Source organism: Coffea eugenioides, chromosome 2 (assembly GCF_003713205.1).
Source record: "Coffea eugenioides isolate CCC68of chromosome 2, Ceug_1.0, whole genome shotgun sequence".
Classification (NCBI taxonomy): domain Eukaryota; kingdom Viridiplantae; phylum Streptophyta; class Magnoliopsida; order Gentianales; family Rubiaceae; genus Coffea; species Coffea eugenioides.
Window position 1 is genome coordinate 33,632,586 of NC_040036.1, and position 25,140 is coordinate 33,657,725.

The 25,140-nt window shown below is 37.0% G+C and overlaps 1 protein-coding gene across 1 annotated transcript; it reads right to left on the reverse strand.

The window, feature by feature from the left end:
* Window positions 1-234: 234 nt before the first annotated feature.
* On the reverse strand, window positions 235-3,813 carry LOC113762487 (cinnamoyl-CoA reductase 1-like). The gene is made up of 6 exons (XM_027305952.1): window positions 3,391-3,813; window positions 2,941-3,110; window positions 2,274-2,459; window positions 1,946-2,108; window positions 769-958; window positions 235-590 (listed from the first exon to the last, which is right to left on the reverse strand). The coding sequence occupies exons 1-6, from the start codon at window positions 3,518-3,520 to the stop codon at window positions 452-454; spliced, it is 978 nt and encodes a 325-aa protein (XP_027161753.1). The 5' UTR covers window positions 3,521-3,813; the 3' UTR covers window positions 235-451.
* Window positions 3,814-25,140: the final 21,327 nt, after the last annotated feature.

Here is a 25,140-nt window from a genome sequence, read left to right on the forward strand (position 1 = left end):
CTATCTTCCGTAAACGAGCTCGAGCTCTTCCGTAAACGAGCTCGAGCTCTTCCGTAAACGAGCTCGAGCTCTTCCGTAAACGAGCTCGAGCTCGAGCTCGAGCTTCGAGCTCGATAAGCTCGACTCAAGTTCAAAATCAAGTTCGATCTTGAGTTTCGATCTTGATAAGCTCGGCTCACTTTTTGTACTCGAGTTCGAGCTCGAGCTCGAATTTTCTACATAGTACATCGAGTCGATCTCGAACAGCTTGTGAAACTCGAATTACTAATCGAACGAGCTCGAGCTAGCTCGATTAGATGTTCGAGTCGAGCTCGATTGTCATGTGCTCGAGCTCAACTCGGCTCGTTTAACAGCTCTAAAGTAACATGCATCAAAACAGGCTTATTCTCTTAGTACTTTTTTTTTCTTTTTATAAAACACAGGTGCATTAACGCACGACAGAAGCACCCTATCAATCTAAGATCCCAGCTTGCTTGTAGCTTTCGATAGAGTCAACAAGAGTTTCTTCCACTGGCCTATACCTCCAGCCCAGCCTCTCCAATTTTTCTGAGCTAATATTCCATCGGCTTTGATCCTTCACCTCTATAAGTCTGCGAAGAAATGAGTTATATCAAGAAAATATGCAGACAACATAAATGGTTCTTGTAGAGACTCGTAGATGCCACACTTTTGGAAATGGAAATCATGACGGACATGAACAAACAAGAAAATCAGGACAAACGGGGTGTCTGAAAAATGAGACAAATAATTTCAAAGATGGTAATCCACCTCTTAGGGTACTTGTAGTTGGCATAGTTTTTCCTCAGAGTTTCCACCATATCTTTTGTCGTGGTGACGTGAGGTGAACATATGTACCGGCCTTCAGCTTCAGGCCTCCCGTAAACCAAAAGCAGTGCCTCGGCCACATCACGCACATCTACTGTGTTGTAGAATTTGTTTTCTGTTTCTTCACATCCGTCTGTGCAGCCAAGGAGTGAAAAAAAAGAGCAGTTTAATCTCAAAAAAGGAGATGTTATCTGTGCTAATCTCTGAGTTCTTTACAGCATATATGAAACCTACAATCCCTTTGACAAATAGTACAGCAATAAATTCATGTGACTTTTGAATTGCAAAGGACCTACAGGTCACAATGTTAACCTTTTATATCTTCAACAATGTTCCAAAGCAAATCAAGCAAACAGTTGAAAGATGCAACCTCTTCAGATGTTATGCCTATTGTCTGTCTCATCTTCCATTAGGTCAAACTCACAATTTTCACATCAATAAAATTTGAATCGCTTGTGCATATGTCTGGAAAGATTACATTTGCACAATTTAGTATTTTTGGCAGCACTGCTCATTTAAATTTCCTTGCCATCAAGCAGAAAATTTAATTCCATTCCAACAGTAAAAACCAAACACCACAATCAGTTTTTTTTAGATAACTTTGCAAGTTTTTAGAGCATTGCCAAAATCATAAAACTATCAGAATGGCAGATAGCTTACAGGTTTAGAATCTGAAAACCTCAGCTGGCTTGAAGATTAAAAAAAAATGCCAAAAGACGGCAAAGCAGTTATCTCCATGAATGTAGTTTCATTCCTAGAAGGTCAACCGCAACCAGATAGATGGATTTTGTGAAATTTTATTGGCATCAATTCATTGTGTATCATGTAAATAACACTGGAAGCCAGAAGCATAAAAATGATGGGTTACTTGGAAAATTAGCTGATCAACCACATGAAGAAATTCAATTGTTTGACCTTTCAAGTACAAAAAAAGGAAAAAATTGCTAAGCTTTAGAGGTCATCTGAGTTCTAGAGTGACATCCATGCTCACTTAGGCACAAACCAATATCAAGGAGAAAACTGTATCATTTACACTTCCATGCAGAAGGTGAAAGAAAGAAAAATAAAATATAACATAATGGAATAGTTCTCTAATTGATTACGAACACTAGTAAATCACCTTTCAACAGCTTTAAAAGAATCAGGCTGCTAGCATTTGCATCATGCTGAAGCATGGGGCCAAAAATATAGGATGGGCATACAGTTAAAACATCAAGGCCAGTTTCTTTTGCATATTGTAATGCCTCACTTTCAGCAACCATCTTGGAGTAACAATACCAGTTCTGGAGCAATATTAGTACTAGATAGTCAGCCAGAAACAGATGATAGTAGTTGCAAAAATCTGATTTCTCAGCAATCTTAGAAACAGTATGAATAAGACAGTGAATTTTCTGCACAATTACAACACCAAGGTGCAACTGCAAAAGTCAAATTATGTTGATGCATACATTTATTGCCTTGCAGTATTCGCCGTCTGACCAACAATTCTCATCTATGATTTCACCTTCAGGCAGATTAGGACTCATTACAACAGCTGCAGTAGAGGAAACAACTACAACGCGCTTGACATTTGCTTCAGAACAAGCCTTCAGTACATTAAGGGTACCCTTTACAGCTGGCTCAACAAGTTCAACCTGCAACAAATCATCATGTTGGCAGAGGTACTAGCACTCAACTCTTCATGCTGAACTGCTTGTTTTTGCATAAAATATATCCAGATAGACAGCTAAGTAGTGTCAGTTAACCTGACATCTTTGGAGTGAATGAATACAAAGTTAAAGACTCATGACTGCTTATGCCTGTGATTTAACTTGGTTACCAGCATAGGTTATTATTATATGCATTTATTCACTCATTTCAACATTTGAAAAATCCTTCCACGAAATGATAGAAAGACAAAGAGCCCCAGTGACTTCATAAGTTTGTACAAACGCTTTAACAAGGTTCTATTTTAAACGATACCCAACTTTAGCTCATGTTTGGCAAAACGCAATAAAATATTATCTGTTATGACAATAGCTGTCTCATAAACAAAAGATATGTTAAAAATGTTATTCTGGGGAAACGAAAAGGAAGAAATATCATAGCAATTGAAACGATTGAAAATGGTCTTGCCTCAGGATTGGGAACAGAGCCTGAAGGAACAGGACTAGCTACATGAAATACGCCATCACAACCCCTGATGGCTGCAGAAATGGAATTGTAATCGAGCAAATCAGCCTTAAAGAGTTTCAAATTCTCAGCTGCTTTGTCAAGTTTCTTCAGATGAACATATTTCTCATCGTCTACAAAACATACACAGCAATGCCCACATCGTCAAATAGCGCAGCACACAATTCACAGCAGGTGCTTTTATATATTTCTTCAATTAAACATATTTCTCACCCTTCACAAAACATTTACAGCAATTCCCACTACATCAAATAGGAAACAGCCAATTGACAGCAGGCAAAAAATCAATTGCTGTATTAAAGGGAATGAAACAATCATACAAGACCCAAAACAAAAAAAAAAAAAAACGATTAGTAAATCAGGAAGGAAGGGTTATAAGGATGAAATACGTACTGGGCTTTCTGAGGGTGGCATGAACAGTATAATGGCGGGAAAGGAGTAGCTTGACTACCCAAGATGCCAGGTATCCCCCTGCTCCTGTAACACACACTGTCCTGTCCTTCTCAGCCTCCCACGCTGCCATGTCTGATTGCTTACCAGTAGCAGTAACGGGATTAGTATTTTAGCACCAAATTCACTATAGACTGATCAAGAAGGTGGGTGAAGTTCTATTCTTTTCTTTTTTATGAATATTAATTCTTTTTTGGTTGGACAAGGCAGAGATTTCGTCGATTCTTAAAGAGGAGGACTGAAGAAGAGGGCGGTTGGAGGAGGAGGAGGCGGAGGTGGTGGTGTTGGAATTTTGAATAGACAAGTCCTGTATGTAGGAGCTAGCTTATTCCAGCAGCCTCTGTCAATACTAGTAGTAATCAGCAGCTAGCGGGCTTGGCCGCTTTTCATCGAGTAACAAATGCATAGCCGAGACCAATGTGTTGCGATTTGCACGGCTCATGGATGACGTGTGGTTTCAAGGTTTTGGGGCTGCCCTCAGGGGTGGGCCGGGGTGGGTGGGGAAACGGTACAAATGATAAATATATGTATAATGAAATTTGAGATATTTCTAGCAATCTGTTAGTAAAATTTATTTTTATAAAAAAAAAGGAGTAAAAGAGCATAATATTATTAAAAGTTATAGTAAAACTTGATGCATATATCAATAAAATAAGATATTCTATGCATTTGAATACAATAGTATAATATGATTTTACCATTGTCAGACGTTTAACAAATTTATTAATGGATATTAAAGTGTTACATTTTATCTCATATTTTCCCAAACTCATTAGAGAATAAAAAACTCACCCCGTTGCTAAACTCGACAAGTAGCAAAAACTCATGTCCATAATGAGATTTTGCTTCTGATTCAAATCCTTTAATGTGAACCAAACCCCAAATCCCTCCATTATAACGGAAACACAAACTAAACTATTTAATATTCAAATTAAGTTCCGTTCAATAACAATTTGTTCAAATTTGATTTGCAAACTAATCTAATCAAGTTAGAATAACATTTTATGTTTGAAAAAAATTTTAACTGCAGCTCAAGCTTAGCTCAATAATCATAAATTTGGATTTTATAGGTAAAAATTACTCGAACTCGACTCAATAAAAATTCTTTTGAATGTGACTTAGTAAATAAACAAGCCATTCTTGAATACTATTTCAAAATTCTTTAAAATAAATAAACAAGATACTTGGTTTGATTAGACACATTCACACCCCTATTTTTCATATGCTTGGTAACAATATATTTTTGCCATTGAGTTTTGGGACATGTTTATCATTTTTTAAAATCATTTTTTTTATTTCTGGCTTTTATAGGAAAAAAAACTAAAAGGATGTGTTCGGATAGGAGACCGATAAACTTTTCTTTCCCCCTCGCGCCTAATTGCAGGTTAAAAGGAATATCCAGTTCTTAGATAACTTTTCTAGGCACACAACTCTAGTTGTCAGAAAACTGGTCTACTTTGACTGTGGGTTTTCCTTTAGTCAGGCCATTTTGTCACTAGTGATGATTGCTTCTTCTAAACCTTAGCTAACTGCACACGCCATGCGCATGAAAATCCAAACTTCAAATAAAATAATTTGAACTCGTCAACTTGCAAAATAAGATAATTTGGGTTTCGTCTGATATGAGTAGTAAGGGAAAATTTAATTACTATATTTATGATTCTTGACTAATGTGATTGCTCATCTATCACCACGTATCAGTTTAATACCTTATCTTCATTTAAATGTGACGATTGTAGAATTGATGGCTGAAACTGAAAAAGAAATGTCATGTGAGTGCATATGCATGGTTAAAACAATACAAATTATAACCAATCCGATCCCTTGTTTTTAAGGTTTTGATCGTTTTGGTTCCTTGGTATCATGACAAGCCAATTTTGCCTCTTAAATTTAAAAATATGGTTAAGGAGATCCTTTTGATGGAAATTTGAGTTGCTAATAAAGTGAAGAGACCATTTAGTACCTTTCGTGTCACATCCGTCTCAACAATATATTAAAGTTTTAAAAAAATTCAAATAAGTCATAAAACTCATAAAACTAACCCCAAAACTCTTTATCGTGAAGAAAATAAATTTTTATAACTTTAAAATAAATCAAACACAAAACCTTAAACATAATTATGGAATTTGTGCCATTTTCGAGTTGAAATATCATGAAAAGGAGCACCAAAAGGTGAAAGAAAAATGCATAAACTTATGTTTGACATAGTATAAAAAACTTTTATTTCATTATATTGAAGAGTTTTGGGTGAGTTTAGCCTTTTAGGATTTTATTTGAATGCTTGGTGTTTTCTGCAAGATGGCACGAAGTACCCTCTAAGATCTCTTAACTCCATTAACAACTCTAAATTAGCCTTGACCAAATTCTTCAAATTTAAGAAAAATTGGTTCGCCATAATACAAAGGGACTATTTTGTTAATACATTGGAGATAAGAAACCAAGGTGGTGTTTGGATAGTGTGTTATTTAAAATATTATTTGGGATATTCAAAGTTGACTTTTGTGAATAATGGAACTTCCAAATAATCGTTTGGACAGCGAATAATTACTTGAAATAATTGTTTGGACAACTAAAACTTTTATTTATCCTTTTTTCCACCAAGGTAATACAAGAGTCCACAATTACGAGATAAATGCTAGACATTCAAGTTCCTAATCCACGATTCTCAACACTAATTCCGATTATTGACTTTTATTCGATCTACTATGGCAACAGAAATTAAAAATTCATGATAGTTTGAATATTACAGAAGCTTGTCATCTACCGCTTGCGTCGCCCTTGGGCTGCATACATTTCATCCGCCATTGCATCGCGTGCTGCTTTCCACGCTTTTACCTCTGCCCGAGGAACGTTTAGTGGCTGCATACGTACCCTTTCTCCGAGATCGGGTTGCACCTTTAATTGGACATTTTCATCCTCGAACCTTCAAAATGGGCATCTCCGGGTTGTGCCATTCTCAAAAAATTATATAGCGCACAACATGCAATTACCACACTAATTTGTGTGCTCATATAGAAATTCGGCACCGGGCCCTTGAGGAATTTGAATCTCGTTTTCAATACTCCAAACGTGCGCTCTATAACATTTCTAAGACTCGAATGTCGAGTGTTAAACAACCGTTTGGCTGGGTCTCGTTCCCGTACATTCTTGTAGGGTGGTAAGAAACTCGGAGTGTTTCTATAGCCTGCATCTACCAAGTAGTACTTCCCTAAATTTTTCAAAACAGTTAGGGGAGCATGGATGCAGAATTAATAGCAGTAGTGCTTTGTGTATATTTCGTGTGTGTGTGTGACAAATATTAATTAACTAATTATGACCTGAAGGCGGAATTGGAAAATCTGATGGCGGCATCAATGCAGATTCTAGCACTCGGGCATCGTGGGCACTGCCTTCCCATCCAGCGTACACGTAGTTGAATCGCATGTCAAAATCACACACTGCTAGGACATTTTACGATTGTATCCCGTGTCGATTGGTATATGCTATTTGCTCTCCACTTGGCAGGCATACCGGAATATGTGTGCCATCTAGAGCTCCAACAGCACCCTGCCATTCACAAAAATCGACAATTTTTTGGAAAGGAAGATGATAGCAAATTAATTAGAATTTTTATTCAATATACTAGCAGGATGAATTTTACCTGGAACCATGGATAGAAATGTCTTGAGTTTGCTATTCTTGGGTGAACATTATCGTGGTCATACGGCCTTGGCAGCAAATCTGCATAGCCCAAGAAGCACTTTGTGCACGTTTCGATTAATTGTCTCCGTTGACCGATTGAATCGTTCCCCTAGCACGCGTTGAGTATGTAACGCCCCCACTTCTCTCAAGGACGAACCCAAGGGTATCCGCGAAATGCCTGCCTAACTCTCGCCAGGACTCAGTACAAATTCAATTCAAATTTAAAAATAACCAATTGATACTAGAAGTCGAAGATATAAAGGAAGGTCAATTCCTTACTAAACGTTCAAGTCTTACATCAAAAGCTATCAAAAATACCTTACATTTCCAAAATATACAGATTTCAAAAGTTGTCTAAACAAAAACATTCAAAATTCTAATCAAATGAACCATCAAGTAAGCTTCTCCAAAATTTCTCCCATTTCAGCTCCTGTTAAGGAAAACAAATCTAACGGGGTGAGCGAATGCTCGTGAGACCAAGAAAATCATGCAAGCAGGTAATTCAAGTAGCAATAAAGCTGGTACGAGAGATAAAGCTATAACATTCAAGCAATTCCCGAATAATCACAAAACACATTCAAGAAGGATACGGAAGCTCTTAGGAGCTCATTTCCACTTGCTTTGCCAAAGTTTAATTCAATAGTCCGTAGAACTTTACTTATTTCATTCATGATTCTGTGTCGAATGAGAGGTACCTCTCACCCAAATCGATGTGGTACAAACTATCGCTCAGTGGTCGATGAGACATCGCTCCAATCGACTTATGCTTTGCTTATAATTCTGAGTTGAATGAGAGGTACCTCCCACCCAAATTGGTGTGGTACATACTATCGCCCAATAATCGATGAGACATCGCTCCAATTGACTTAGGATGGTTTATGATTTTGAGACGATATGAGAGGTACCTCCCACCCGGATCGGCGTGGTACATGCTATCGCTCAGGGAACCGATCATTTATTTAGGGTTTTGAGTCGACATGAGAGGTACCTCCCACCCGAATCGGTGTGGTACATGCTATCGCTTAGAGACTCGATTATACGATTATACTTATAATGGTTGATGAAATTCAGTCCAATCGACAAATACCTCATAGGCCGATGAGCAACGCTCAAACCGCAATTCTAAATAAGAATTACAAATACGAATCACATATATAAATCACAAATACGAATCACATCCACATTACTATGTACAAGCCGAATATGAATTCACATAGCAAAATACGAATATAATTTCGTTGGAAAGAGAACGAGTGCAGTAAAGTACACACTCGTCTCAAAATTTCAAATTCACATAACGGATAAGAAACAGTTAACCACTTAGCAACAAATTCATGCACTTGACACTCACCAAGTAAACAAAGGAGAAATTGTCACTCGAAGATTCAGACGTCCACCGTGGGATTCTCTTGAAGGTCCTCGTGAGTGCCTGAGCAATTGATAATGAATTATTACTCAATATCACTTAAAATCCCTAAGTATCAAGAAAGATTGCACGTTAGTACAATCTAAAAAAATTTCACAAGTACGAGTCTGGATTACTCGTAAATCGAGATTCAAAAGCAGAATTTTAAAAGTACAAGAGAAATTTGATTTGCATCTCCGAAATCAAGTGTAAAATGGTCTAGCAGAATCAAAGAAAAATGGAGAGTTTGAAACCCTCAATTTTCTTTAAGTTTGGAAATTTCAGATTTGTCGAGTGATCTTTGAAAAATCGTATCTCACTCTCCGTAAGTCCAAATTTGGAAAACTTGGTACCATTGGAAACTACTTCCAAAGTACTAAAAGTTCCTAGAAGATACCTTTCCATGATTCCAAATGGAAGATATTCAAAATTCAGCTCAAAATTGCTGTTTTGGACCATCGAGACAGTTTTGGGGTTGATTTTTGGCCAACTTTGAAAATTTGGCAAAATTCACACAATGCGAACTAGCCTTTGAGATTTAGAACTCAATTAGAGTTACAATCAAAGTTTTCAACACAACAAGTGGAACAAGAATTGGAGTTTTGAGCACCAAGATATAGTGGCTCAAAGTCACTGAAATTTCCTCCTCAAACAGGGGTTTTCCAGGTTTAAAACTTGAGCTTTGGTACTTTGGTTGAGCATCTAAATGAACTTGGAATAGGACCAAAGTTAGTAGTATTACACTACCATCTAAGGGCTATTCCTCTGTAAATTTTCATGCAAAAACTCGCACGGAAAGTCAGTTAACAAAACCATCGAAGTTCCAAGAATTTCTAAGGCAAATCTGCCTTGTACTTTAGTTTTCCTTTTCTCAAACATTTGGCCAATGAAAATTCCTCGAACATGATTTATTTATGAGGACAAAGTCTAGGAAACATCCAAAATATATTTGGTGGGTGATTAACACCAAGGATTTCGAATAACAAGTCCCAAATCAAGATTAGCTATAGATTAGTCCAAAATTAGGGAACGAAGACAGTTTTGAAATTCAGCCACATCTCACTCAATTCAATTTGGAATTGAGCATGGTCAGTGGCGTTGAAAACTAAATTCATAAGGTTACAATTTCTTAGAAGAAATTATTTTAAAATTCTATCCACAACTAGCTCATATTGGAGCATCAAGTCGCTGCATAAAACAGAGCTTCCAGTATAAACGAGAAACAGAACAAGCAATTTTATGAGATTGGTACAGATCACTCAGGTGGAATCAGGAAGTACATTTTATACCATTGGAAAATTGGGAATGTCTAGTTTCCAATGCCGCAAACAGCACTTGATTTCGATATCGGAGCAAGGAGTTATAGCTGTTTGAAAATCACTGCCAGAGCAATACGGGACAAAATTCCAATTTTGGTAGAATTTCGAAATCTCAACATTTGCCCAACCAAATCAAGTAATTTTTTGATGAAACTTTCTACACAACCTATATTACACATTTACATCAAAATCCAGTCATTTGAACCACAAAAAAATGCACTAAGGGTCACGGCAATGGTAAGGGCAGAACGGGTAAAATTTTCCTCTTCACTTCCTTTGAACTTTCTTCAACAATACAACTCATTTCCACTAGATTAAACACTAATCCAACATAAACAACATCAAATCTCATCAAATCAGTCCATCAAGCAATAGTGGGATTTCATAGAGCCCACACACAAAATTTCCAACAATATAAAGCTATCCATATGAATTTATAAGCTCACAAGTGCAAGATAACTTCCATAAACTAAGATTTTAGAGGTTGATCGTTCATTACCTCTTTGGATGAGCAAGGCAGAAAATTTCGGTCCCTTGGAGCTAAAGAAAAATCGTGAGATGAAGCTCTTTTCCTAGCTTGAGGTGATCTCCAAGTGGTTAGCAAAGTGTATGTAAATTTTGAGGTGATTTGGTGAATATTTAGTGATGAAATGAAGAATAACTTGATGAAGAAATTTGGTTCTTTTCTCCCATGGATGGCCTGCCAGCTTAGAGCAAGAGATAGAGTGTGTTTGATGAAAAATGAAGCTTCCTTGAGAAGCTAAAATGTGTGGCTAAGAATGCCTCAAAAGTCAACTCTCTCCCCGTGTGCGCGCGTTTCGTGCTCGATTCTTTTCGAGTTTATTTCACTTATGCACTAAATCTCTAATGCACTTCCATTCATATTATTATTAATCACTCTTAATAGTCTAAAAATAAAGGTCTAAAGTCCCTCAATTAATTGCACGCGCGAAAACGCGTACTTCCGATTTGTGCGCGATAAAATGAAAATTTCAAGAAATTCTTATAACGATAGTATCACTAATGGATACTTGAACACTTAAACATAAAAATACCTATTTCAAGACTAATGTATAAGTCTCCAATTTTCCAAGTTTATTGTATTCTCGAATCGATTATTGACTCCAAACGCGTATTCACTATTCTCACTTAACGAGTTTTCAAAAATTAAATTTTGAAACGAGTCATTTTAAAAATATAAGTAAATCATAGTTTCTTGTAATTAGGTCTAAAAAGATTGAAATAAAATATTCGAAGCAAACGGGCAATTAAATATTTAAATAAGCTAATAATAGGAGTTTAAAATAGATAAATTTGTGAGTCCTCACAGAGTATGTCGATGACTGACCATGACTAGAATCATTGCTAAGGTTTCCTCTATTTCGACCCTTTGTTGATAGGTCGAGGCACATAACCGTTATTCACAAGTATTTCACATAATCGAAGGAAATTGTCAACGGTGATACGCATGTTTTCCATAATACGTCGGTGATGTCCATTGATCAACTCTTCAACCCATTGCCGTCCAATTAGAGAGCTGTCGTGGTGAGGTATTTTATCTCTCGTCATGTCACGATGCAAAATTATTAATTCTGCTGCTAAGGCCAACATTGTCTCATCCCTTTCATCTTTCTCAACTATTGCCTCCCTTCGTCCTTTGCCCGTCCTCCTATTGTTATGTGCCATAGTACAACTGCCTATAGAAAAATACAGAACACCTGTAAGCTAGAAAATAATGATCCTTGTTGCCAGTTCAGGAGTGGGGGTACGATTACCTTCAAATAATCAGTGGCAGAAAGGTATCTCTGCTTTGACAAATGCTGCTTTGAGCCGGTAGATGAGAAGCAAGAGTTTTGTGACAATTGCGAGGCTTCAAACACAAGTTCTGGCTAAATATAAAGGGAGAACGCATTCTCCCAATGTCTAACAGCGACAAAACTCATATGGGGATATCTACCGTATCCGATCTCGTTTTGTATTGAAACTGACAGGTTTGTCGTCAATGCCTGCTTCTGTTTCTTGAGAGGTCAACTCAATGATCGAAAATGGGAAATGAAACAAGCAGAAGACTTCTTCGTTGCTATTATTTTGTCCAGGATGAGAGCAGATAATCCAAGAGAGAAAAGATATGGATTGGATACAGCCTTTGCTTTTAACAAAAGATTCACCTCATTTTTTGAAATATCACTCCAGACGTGCCGCTCTTCAATAGTAGCAAAAGAGATGTTACTGTGGAGTTATTGGCCCTTCCCGTTCTATTATTTACAGCCTTATTTGATCTTTTTTTGATTTTCGTGTGTGTGTTCACGGGTGCATCATTGAAGGCTAAAAGCTTTTTGAAAAGCCTGAGCAACTAGCATATAGCTCCTGAGCATGCACAAGACCAATAATTCGGTGGACACAACTGCTATCTAGCAAATAAGAGAGCAAACAGTTGCTGTAGCAAGCAACCGAAAGAAGCTGACATGTTCCTGTAGTTGTGTGTCATAATGCGCAGCTGCTGCTACAAGCATCAATTATGGAACAAATAGAAATGATGCATGGGAAATGTACCAGGGGCCCGTTTGTTAAAGTGACTCACATGATTCAAAGGTGAATCACATAAGCTAGAAAGAATCTTCCTAATGCTCCCATGTCCGAATCCGTACTGCTTTTAGGCCATTCTCTCTAGCTGCTGCACATGAAAAGAATCAGCTCTTAAATACCTAGCCTGGAATGCTTAGAAATGATGCATGGGAAATGTACCAGGGGCCCGTTTGTTAATTTCCCTTTCTCTGCTCTATTTTCTTTTTGGCCTAAGTGAAATCAAATTGTAAAAATAGTACAGGAAAGTTTTTGGAGTATAGGGGCGTGGAGTGGTCTCCCAATTATACAACTGTGAGTCTGAAAAAGGCACTACCAATGCATTTTGCTACTTGAGGAAATAAACAAGCCTAAACAGCACCCACATTTGTCCTATGAAGATGCGCATGGCTCTTCATAAAAAGTTTAAGCACACTTGTCCTCCATATTCTATCTCAAGCAGATCAGGCCCATGATTGAACAGACTGTGCTGGTTCTAAACATTTTCGTGTTCCACACTAATGACCATGGTTCCTACTCAAGCCCGATGACAATCTGAACCAATAGCCAGATCAAGGCAAAGTCCCATTCAATTAAGAAAAGAGCAAACAGTCATCAGCCACATAAAATACGGAACGCATTGTCTGTGAGGACCCGCAAAATTTCCCTTATTTTATTTTATTTTTTCACTTGCATTTTTCTTACTTTATTTTATTATATTAATTTTCTAGAGAATTTTATAAGTAAGTATAGTTTTTAAATCATTTTTCCGGTATGAGTTAGTTCATGTAAAGTTTGAAGTGCATTATGGACGCGGGACCCATTAGTGCGGTAAGTACGATAAATTTTTGATGATTAGGTGAAGTTTTGCATAAAATGATATTATTTGACAAGGTGCTATGAGTTAATTAGAGGTTAACAAGATAGATTAGTCTTGGTAGACAAAAGGATGAGGTTAAACTCTAGAAAGCCAAGTGTCGCGAACCCATTGGAAGTTGGACTTGACCAAATCTTTCTTACCTTTACTAAACCAAATTTTTTATCAAACTTCCTCCATTTTTCCTCTAGCTTGGCTGGCTATTTTGAGAGAAAAAAACAAGAGAGAAACTTCATTTTCCAACTCCCAAACTTGCTTGAATCTTGAGTTTCAACCATTCGTTTTGCAAACTAGTCCATAAAAGTGGATCTCTAAGGAAGTTTAAGGGTTTTTGTGAAGTGATTTGGGAAGATAAAGGTGTTGGCAGTCTCTTTGCATAAGGTTTAAGGTAACTTTGGTTAGCAACTTCCCTCTACTTCATATATGTGTAAACTAGTAGCTTAAAGTTGTAGTTTTGGTAGATTTATTGGAAAATTTCATGGGTTGAAGTAGTGTTATAGAAATTTTCAGATTTATTGGTGAATTTTCTGCCCTCATATGAAGCTTAATAATTAGCCATGGTTTGATAGCTTTGTTATGTGAAATATTGGAGTATTATGTACTAGATTGACTTGCCTAAAGAAATTTTCAGCATTGATAGTGAAATCTGTCCAATTTTTACACTGCATGTTTGTCCATGAGAGAGGTCAAATTAGGTCTTACTCAAAACATGAAAGTTGTAGACAATTGAGTTAGCTAGCTACCTGCAAAATTTCAACTCAATCGGAGCATTGTAAATTGTGAAATAACTAAAATACCCTTGACTGCCCAAATGCTCTATTTCAAAGACAGTTTTCTGTTTTCTCTGAGATTTCGATTTTTGACCTTGAAAATGCAAGAACTGGGTATCAATGTCTTCATAGAAAATGTAGGTCTATGTCTAAGTTTCGAAACGCCATAAAATTTACTATAATCCGATAAGCGTAGTTTCAGTTGTGACCCAAACGCCGAGAGATGGCAAACCTGCTACTTAGCCATTAGTCTTTAAAACTGGTTTCCAGCTTTGATTTTGATGGTTGCATTGCTAGAATTAACTTGTATTTGGATGACTTTGAGCCTAGTTGAGAAGCTATTGTGTTAAGTTTACTTATGTGTCGAATTGGGCTGAGTTGAGGAAAAAAATGAAGCTATAAATGGCTGGAAAATAGAGAAATACAAAGGGAAGTGTTATCCAATTTTAGGGCTACTTGATTCCTTTAAATTTGGGTTGATTTTTGGCTCGAAAAGAAGGGTTTTGGGGTTGTTCATGTTTTAGAACCAACCGTTACTTTTTTTTTCACCCCGAAGCCACACTTTTGTATCTTTGCATTCGTAGTTCATTCGGATAGGCTTACGACTTGTAGTCGAGCCTCAATTGTGCATTCCGTTTACTGGATTTGTGGATGTGGGAACCATAATTGTTTTATCTTGGTTATTTTAGGGTTTCGGTGATCAACGCCCTACTTTGGGTGAAAACTTTTGAAATTATCTTCGCTTGAACTGGTGAGTATACCATTCCCTTGAGTTGTTGCTTAACTAGTTTACTTGTACTTAAAATCTGTGACTTGAATGACTGTGAACTCTGTTTATTTTGAATGAGACGAGGGTGTACTTTATCACACTCGTTCTCTTGTCTGTGTGACTGTTTACTGTATAAACTGAAATCTGTTACTGTACCTGATCTGATGTCGTTTGGAGGTGTATCCAACGACCTTCCTGTTAAACCTGAGCTCAACCTCATAGGGAGTCAATTGAATCGAGCCAGCAAGGGTTTGGTCGAAAAAAACTGACAAACCATGGGGACTGTTCTTGGGGAATTTTTGGGTATTGGAGACTCTAGATTTCCGGTATACTCGAGTATTACCACCCACTGTTACTGTTGAGACGTTCGGGCAGGGTATGTTTGGTGGACGGAGTTTGGTGTAAAACGCTGCTCTATTGGATTGGTTACTTTACCTGAAAGTTGACGGAGTGTCAACTACTACCTGATCAAGCTCTGATGAAGCGACGGGAATTCAGCTCTTGAGAGCCACTTGTATTCTTTTTATTTGAAGTGTTTGTTCATTTTCTTATTTAGTGTGTATATTTGCCTGATTAAAAGTGAAGTTCCATGATTTTTGACTGCTTGTACTTGTGGTATCTCATTGAGCGTAAACTCACCCATTCCCGTTATCTTTGTTTTCCTTACAGGGTTCAATGTTTTGAAACCATGATTTTTGGTAGAAAAGAGTTGAGTTAGTGATACACATTCTTTTGTTTATGCTCCCCTGTAACCGAAACCTTAATTGTATTTTGTATAAGTATGGATATTTTGACTTGTACTTCAAGTAATTCATTGAAGAGACCAATGTATATATGTTGGCAAGTGTATAGTTATGTATATTCCTTGAGAAATGCATGTCTGTATGGTTGTATGAACTTTATTTGTACCCTTTAGAAAGATCGGACGAGAGCAGCATTTGGAACGAAGAAAGAAAATTTCTAGTGGTAAACCCTACAAATGAATCCAGCCGTATATCCGGCCAGTTTTTGGCCTGATACTTGGCCGGATTGGTAGGGGATTTGGAAAAAAATTTGGGTTGGCCACTGCCTCGAATCCGGCGGGATTGTGATGTGGCCACGGCTCTTTTGTTTTCATTTTGATTTTTCATTGGAGCGTTGTATCAAAATTCTATTGCATCGTTTAGTTCACCTAATTCAGTTTCCGACAGTTCTTTTCTCGAAGTTCTTTTGCATGTTTTGTAAGGTTTGCCTGTGTGTCGGCTCCGTAATTCTGGCGAGAGTTGGGCAGGCGGTCCGCCGAACCCTGGGGTACGCCCTAGGGGGAGGTGGGGCTGTCACATTGCCCAAGTGGATAGAACAAACAAATGGCAGCAAAAGGAAAAATAATATACAGCTGTGACTATATGATAAATCTCAACCTATATACCTACAATCCACACGAAAGAAGCAAATGCAGCCAATTATTCCTGTAACAAACAGAAAGCTACGCACTGCCAAGGCCAACAATGAGCTTCATACGCATATCAAGGCAAATACTGGACATATTCATTACACAATAAAAGTAACAATTACGGACTAGCAAGAAAACGGCACTGCCATTCCAGAAAATTTAACCGCAAACTATATAGCATATTATACAATAAAGGTACTCGTTGGAAAAAAAAAGAACAACTCCACCGCTTGTTCATAGCTTTCAAAGCAACTCCCGAAGCCTGGAAAAAAAAAACTCCATCTACTCGAAAAATTTGAAAGCAACTCCACAACAATGACACCAAACCTACACAAAGCAAAGTTGGCAATTAATTGGGTTCGACTGCCAAATACAACACAACCATTCCAGCCCCAAATATCAAACTGATCTGAGACTTCAACCTCTGTTTTGTAGGAATCCGCTCTTCAAATTATGCCTCACCTTTCTTCCTCATATGCCTTGCCACATATACATATCTTCCAACATCATCATAGCGCATGAAGATAATCCGTTGGCCTAAATTCGTATCTTCGGTGAGATACGAGTCTATTTCTACCTTCCAATCAACGGGGATATCCATGGCAGACACAATGTTTTGGCAATTTTCAACTTTGTACATCTCATCTCTATCTATACGGTCCTTTCGATCACAGATCGCCACATCAGTGAACTTGCCGATCTTGCTTAATGCATCTTCAATCCTATCCGCAGATGATCGAGTAGATTTTGTGCCTCTAAAACCCTCTCGCTCGCCGGAGTTACCCAAACTGTATGCTGGTCGCTTCCCACTACTGACTCCTGGAATAGGAGACACATAGTAGACATCCTCCCCTTCCTAATGGGAGGTGGCTGAAAGGGGTTGAGACGAGGATGAGGCTTTGGCCTTACCTTTTCGACTCCTCCTAGAGGTGGACTGCTCGTTTGCCCGTTGCTCGAGGGCAACTGGCTGGCTAGCAGACTGCGCTCGTGTTCCTGTAGTCGTTTTCCCAAGCATGATAGGAGTGAACCGCTCGTACAAGCTGCAACTGAAGGGCTCAGAGAATTCGGCATACTCGCTGTTGGACTGTTGGTTAAAAGAAAAAAAATAGATAAAAAATGACGTTTCTAGCTTCTATACATGTAGCACGAAACTGTCAGCATCGGTAGACAAAAAAATGAAAAAACTAACCGAAGTGAGAGTAGCCCAATAGTCCTTGTCAGCAGTGAAATTCTGGGTGTCCTCCTCCCATCCGATGCCAGTTTCAGTCTTGTTGCTCAGCCCCCGAAGCTGGCAAAAAAGTTGCCATTTCTTCTTGAACCGGTAGAATCTTGATTGGCACTGGGCAGCAGTGACTTCATGACCATGGTTTTCACGCAAATGGTCGGTTATCTGACCATAATTCCATTCTAGCGGTCTGAATTGGTCCCATTTTTTTGATATCTTGAAGGCGATATAGGCATCAATAAAGTGCTTATCCATTTCGGGAGTCCACTCGAACTTACAACCCATCTCCTATAGTCAAATTTGAAATTCAAATTACTAGGCATGCAAATAAGTATGATAAAAAAAAACTGACAGGATGGTGAGGCAAATGTATATCTTACGGTTTGCTTCAAAGTTACTGATGCACTCTTCAATATCGTTGGAGTCAGTGGATGATTGGACTGTGCAATTGGAGGTGCAGCTGATGGGAGAAGCTAAAGACAAACAAATACGCAGCAAACTGATGTGAGCCATAATATGACAAAGGAGTAGCGAATTCTGGAGAAAAAACTGAAGTAGGCCTTACACTGACTATTACACTGCTTCTGTGCCTTAAGAGGCATCACCGGGCAGTCTCCAGCATGGCCTTTTGGAAAAAATAGGGAATGTGTTTTGAAGGTAGCTCCCAAAAGAAACGAATTGAGATTTTCTGGGTTATCACGCGCTGATTTGTGTGCTCTACAAATACAACAAAGAACAGGAAATAAAGTGGCAATAAGTGGAGTCGAACTACTACTACCATCTAGAGAATAACAACTGATTCAGTGATAAACAAATATAGTAGAATAATGGCTCACATGCTAGATGAATAGATACTGACAGGTTTTCTAAATGTCCTTTTCTGTTTCGGCTAACAACTGACTAGCATCGAAAAGAATGGCTGAGTATTAAATGGCTACCAAGATATAAATAGCTAAGTAATAAATGCTAGATGGTACTAAAACTCCTAAATTGTACTAAATGCCTAGCATGACTGATAATTTCAAGGAGAGGTGCACTCCAAAGTGGAAACCATTACTGCAACCACGTCTGTAAAACCATTCAATCATACAAATATTTCAGATATTCCAAACAAGCTAAAACATGAGGTATATTCGCGATAACTGATGAGAATGCATAATATTGACATAAAAGAGCAGCAGAAGTTTTGCCTCGTACAAGTTAAGCTTTGGCTTATCAGAAACTAGCAGTTTCAGCTTCAACAGCAAAACAATTCCATGTATATATAGCAGACAAAACTTCAACAGGAAAAGACCTATAAGGCAGTGGTCGTAGCATTAAGCTTAGAAGTTGCAAAGGGAATATACAAAACGCTTCATAGCATTAAGCTAGAGTCGGAGGCCAAATAACCCTAGGGGACAGAAAACAAACAGGTGAATCCAGCCCACACCACCATCCATCAATGCTATAGTCATCAAAATCTACTCATACAATTATACTGGTACAGATGCGAAGCTTTATGACCATTAAGTGAGAAAGTTATTCAGCTAGCATGGCAATATTTTTTTAAAAAAAATTAAATGTTATAGCAACAGGTTGAGTCGCAGCATCGTTCACAAGTGCGTCCATAACTGCAGGGATTTAGCAAACATATAACCCCAAAATTTTCTAATCATAGCGCACAGTAGGCCAACATTAGCCGTACCAATTCGACATTCAAATAAGAAAGCAAATCCCTCAAAATTAAAGATTACGGAAATTCATGCCAAATGTGAGGATGTTTCTTAAATTAATTATGGAAAAGTGGCCATATGCATATTTCTCCAACCACACAGAACCATTTATGCCAAATTCGAATCAAACTATGTCGTTTTAAGGATAAACAAGAGAAAAAATACAAGATGTGCTTAGATCATAATTGCCACAAAAATTTGCTTCTGCTCATCCCAATACAGGGATATCCAGATTTATGTCAAATGGAAGCTGGGTTGAAATTTTTCATAAAAAAAGGTTGTGAATTAATGGTACCTGAAGGAAACAGTCGGATTGGATTATGTAGCCCCTTCGCAGATGCCTTCCAACTACGCCACCGTATTCTGGAGTTTGTGCCGCTTCTGATGCCAGCAAATGGAAGCAACGGGTTAAAGAAAAAAAAAGAAGCAGGCGGTTAAGGAGTAGGGGATGTTGTGCTTCAGGAAGTGAGGGATAAATGACTGTTGCCGGCTTCAGATCAAGAACACCTTTTTGGTTGTGTTTCAGTAAATGTTGAGCACAAATAAATGACCGAAGGTAAATGGTGTAGATGTATAAAGTAATGAGGACCCAACGGCTAAAAAATCTGAATGGTTAAACCTGTGAGACACGCGTCAAAATGAATAGAAAGCCTACACATGACAAGACCGAAGCCTGGCTGACAAGGCAAAGTACAAAATAACATATAGAGATCCTAATATTCTGCAAAATATTCAATCAGTCCAAACACTTTTTCTACAAATTATTCCAACCCCACTCAGATAATTCAGTCCAAACAAACCCCAAATTAATTAATTTTTATTGTTTGCGTAACTCAAGGGATTTCTCCGTTAGCTTCCCACAATTTTGCTACATTAGTCTCTTTTGATAGAAATAGAGCACTAACTCACAGTTGTATTAGAACTTAACTTACGCTATAATCGTTAGGATTTTCTTATATTCATCCGACTACTCAATAAGCATCCTATTTTATAATAACTATCCTACTCCTCTTCAAAGCCTGATAAGATGAAGAAAATCTCTTTTCTAGTATCTTAATGCCTTATATCCAGTATTGAGGGAAAAAATTTAATCACACTACAGTCTGAGAATTTGAATCCAACAATTTCATGGTCTGATGTAGTCACCCCAAGTAGGTTCTCCAGTAAAACAGGGTCGTGAGGCAAAATGCACATCAAATTGGTCAATTGTCGATCTTTGATTATGTCTACACTTTCAAAAGATAGGCTTAATCATATTAGTGGAAATAACTCATAGTTCATCATGTATTAATTTGCTATTCAATTTAGTTTGAATACATGATCAATGTTATCATATGCCAAAAAAGATTGAGGATACGTTTGACCTAGTTCTTTGCATTAACTTGAAATCTACCAATTGTTCTTTCTTTGATGCACTTGAAAAATCTCCTGCAAAAGTAAAATAACTCAAGTGGTGAATTTTGGCTAACTAAGAGGCCCTATCTTCTTTTTACTTCTTTAGCACAAGTGAAGAATGAATTTAAGCATAATAACCGTGTGATTCTAATGAGATATGATTTTTTGGTTTTGCATGCTGGTTTAACAATTGTTCAAGCTCTTATCTCGGTTTTTGCTACTTCACCAGTATGTGGATGTTGCTGCTAAAGAAATTTACATTTGTCATTAGAAGAATTTTCTATGTTATGACTGACAAGTGATTTCGTATCTTAGCAGTTCATCGATTTCGGTGCTTTGTTTACAATTTAATTGGCTTCAATGGTCCATCCATATAGAAACTTGGAATTTACCCTTTTATTTGCTTTTGCATGAGCAAAGATTAGTAATTTTTAATCATAATTTTGGATTCCTCTATTTTGACCATAGCGAAGAATCTACCTTTTTGTACTTGTGTATTTGCACACCAAATATCATTAGGCTGTCTACTTTTGACATTATTCTTGAATTACTCAGTATAGAATGTGTATTAGCTACTGGAAGCAAATGCATCATCGTTGGCAATTACTAAACAGAAAATATGCATGCCAATACTATTTTCACTGAAATTAGCATCTAACTTAAAGTGATCTAATTAAAGGTTAACTACATTGGTTTTGACTAGAACTAAGAGATCACTAGCCCTCTTATTTTTGGATTTGCATTAATCCAATATCGTCAAACTTCTTCAAATGGGCTCTTTACCTACTAACCCATTCAAAAATAATTTAGACTTATTGTTCTGTTGATGTTGCAATTGCAGGAGGTTTAGAAGATAATGAAAGGCTTGTCTAAAATTTCTCAAGATGTTAGGCTTATATTGTTGGATTTACTTGTTCTATTTTCATTTTTCTCCGATGTTATTATTGCTAAAGTTCAATTCATGAGTTGGCTGCTAAACCAAAATTGATGTAATTGCATGTTGTACCTGAGATAATAGAATTAATAAAAACAAGAGAATTTGCAATTCAATTGATTAAGGGAAGAACATAGAAAATCCCTGAAAATGGGAATTAAAGAAAAAGGAAACCCTAAAACTAGTTTCCAAGAACGATTCTGTCTGTTAGGATCCAAACGCGGAAAACATAATTATTGAGATATCAAGTACACAACAATTTAATAACAACAAGCCACAAGCATGAAAAATAAACGACACACAATATTTAACGTAGTTCGACTCCATGATTGAGTCTACGTCCATGGAGAGAAATCCGTTCTTTATTATGAAAGGAAAACTCTATACAAGAATACAATTTGAACCCAAATCTAACCCTTGTATACCATCTCTCATCTCCCAAGAATCATCTTTCACCACTCATGTATAAGACTACATGTTACCCTTGTATGCTCTTGTGTGTCTCTTTGTAGTATGTTAACCCACCTATTTATAGAGAATATTATTTGGCCAAAACCCAAATAACAACAAGAAACTAATTCTAATTCCTAAACTTATACAAAATAGGAAATAACTTCTAATCCTAAATAAAATAGGAAATTCATTGGCTACTACTTCAAGTAATTAAAACCAAATAGAAAACTATTTACTTTCACACAAAATAAGAAACCTGTCTAAATGAAATTAAGACAATTTTCTAACAAATTCCACCTTGGTGAAAATTTTTTTTAGCAATCATTTGCCTTCAACTATCAAATAATATGGTACCGAACTACGCACCCAAATCAATACAGCCTTTATACCAAGTTAATTCAATCGGCAAATGAACATGTGTAATTACTCCGAGTCCAACTTTTAGTTGACTAGTGAGAAGATATCTCAAATCATCATCTCTCTTTGTAGGATTTTTTCTCATCACCATTTGTAACTTGAGATCCCCTTTTGTGAGTTTTAACTCTGATCATTGAGGCAATCAAGTGGTAAAATCACCATACTTCTTTCCATCTTCAAAATTGTCTCGCCAAGTGTGATTTCCATTACTTCATCTAAAACGAAAAAACTCGTAACTATTAGAATCTTCTGGCGCATAAAAACTAGATCTCTTTGTTTCTCTGGGACACTTGCCACAGCACCCAAAAAACATAACCAAAATCTAAAATTCATCGAGGTGAAGTATCAACAGTAAGAGGTGTGAGAAAGTCTCCACCCATTCATGTTCAAAATCAACATTAGACTTAACCTTTTTTTTTTACCTTTGAATCACCTATTAGATTTGCTGTCAAGTGCCTCCATGTTTTTCGACTTCCCATCCTTCACCATCAATACTTTTTGTCAAGTCATTAAAACAAGAATACCACTCATTAAATTGTTTAAATAGTAATAGCTACTAACACATTTGATCTCAATAATTAACTAGGATCCAACCTTGAACAACGAAACTCTTGATCCAACCGTTCAGTTTATTAGGATCCAAGTGTTTGAAAGCAATCCAGTCTCGCAACCAGCATATGATACCACTTGTTAGTATCTAAACGCGGAACACATAACTATTGAGATATCAAGTGCATAACAATTTAATGACAAATAAGCCACAAGCATGAAAGAAATTTGTTCTTTATTATGAGAGGAAAGCCCTATACAAGAATACAATTTGAACCCAAATCTAACCCTTGTATACCATCTCTCATCTCCCAAGAATCCTCTCTTACCACCCTTATATAAGACTATATGTTACCCTTGTGTGTCTCTTTGTAGTATGTCAATTTACCTATTTATAGGGAACATTATTTGGCCAAAATCCAAATAACAACAAGAATTTAATTCTAATTGCTAGACTTACATAGAATAGGAAATAACTTCTAATCCTAAACAAAATAGGAAATTCCTTGGCTACTATTTTAGGTAAGTAAAATTAATTAGAAAACTAGTTATTTTCACGTAAAATAAGAAACATGTGTAAAAGAAATTACGTCAATTTCCTAACAAATATTTGATAGAGAGAAATATCTCAAGAGAGTCCACCAAAGAACCTAATATGTAAGTTAGGAACCCAATTATGACCCAAAAGTTTAAATCATTAGGTCTTGGACCCTTATTTACATATCAACCGCTCTTGCTCTATTTCTTGGACCAATGTAGGACATAACCCTTTACTCATGAATCTAACAAATCTTCCCCTTCATGAGTAACCCCTACATTAAACCCAAATTTACAACCCTTCTTCAAACCCATTTTAATACTCAACGCAAGTTCACATTATCATTTAAGGTCACCTCTTCTCTCAAACATGGATCCACTCTTCTTCAGTATCTAAACTGTATTTTGGACCACTGCCAATCTTTGCCTCCTTGATCTAACACCAATCTAACCCCCTGTCAAATCCATAGCGCACCTGGTCCAACATCAACCAAACTCTTTAGCACTTCAGTCAACCACCAAGAAGAAAAATTTCATTGATCCAATTCCGAGAAGGATCCACTTGCTCATGATTAGCCCAGTCTTGCAACCTGAAACTCTGATACCAATTTGATAGGGAGGAAATGCCTGAGAAAGTCAACCAAAGAGGCTAATATATAAGTTAGGAACCCAATTATGATCCAAAAATTTAAATCATTAGGTCATGGACCCTTATTTACATATTAATCGCTCTTTCTCTATCTTTCGGATCAATATGGGATATAATCTTTTACTCATGAATCTAATGCTGTCAAAGTCAGAAAACAAAGAAAATAGTATCAAAGACTATATCGTTATTCAAAAAACAAACAGCACTTGAAAGTGAATATTGCAGAAAGTAGAAGATCCCACTACAATTTACTAATTCAAAGAACTGCAATCAAGAAATGAAGAAGACAACTCGGAGAATTAGGGATTGTTATTGGTTGATGAATGAGTAGAAAGAATGTAGATAAAGATGATAATTAGTTACAAGTAAGAGAAACCGGAAATTCAAGAACTGCCTTCAACTAACCACATTCCTCTCTTTTATTTTACTACTACACTTGTCCAAGTCAGCTAATTCATTACAAAAAATTAACTGACACACAAGAATTATAAGAATTTATTCATTAAGTCCCTATCATACTTGCTTTATTACAAAAAAAATCCTTGTCAATAAAACTAAGGTAACAAATACCTACCCCTCAGAGAATTCTTGTCCTCAAGGATTAAATTTAACTGCTATTTAAGGTCAAACCAGAACCCCCAAATAGCATCTTCAAGAAAAGAATTGCTTCATTGCACCAAAACTTTTGTAGCAAGAGAGTTACAACATTTCATTAATTTCTGATCAAGTATGGCTATAGGCTCCATTATAATTATCCCTGTGTATTGATTGCAAAAGGGATGTGTGATTTAACTAGAGAGTGCCCACTTTCTTCTTCAAAAGAGATACATAAAAAATAGAGTGTATTTTTTTCCATATTAGGAAGCTAAAGCTGATATGCAACAGGGTGTACTCTTTTGATCACTTGGAAAGGTTCAAAAAAACTTGGAAGCTAACTTCTGACAAGAGTGTTGGCATCTACAGTTGCAAGCTTCACATATACCCAATCTCCTACCTGGAATTGTTTG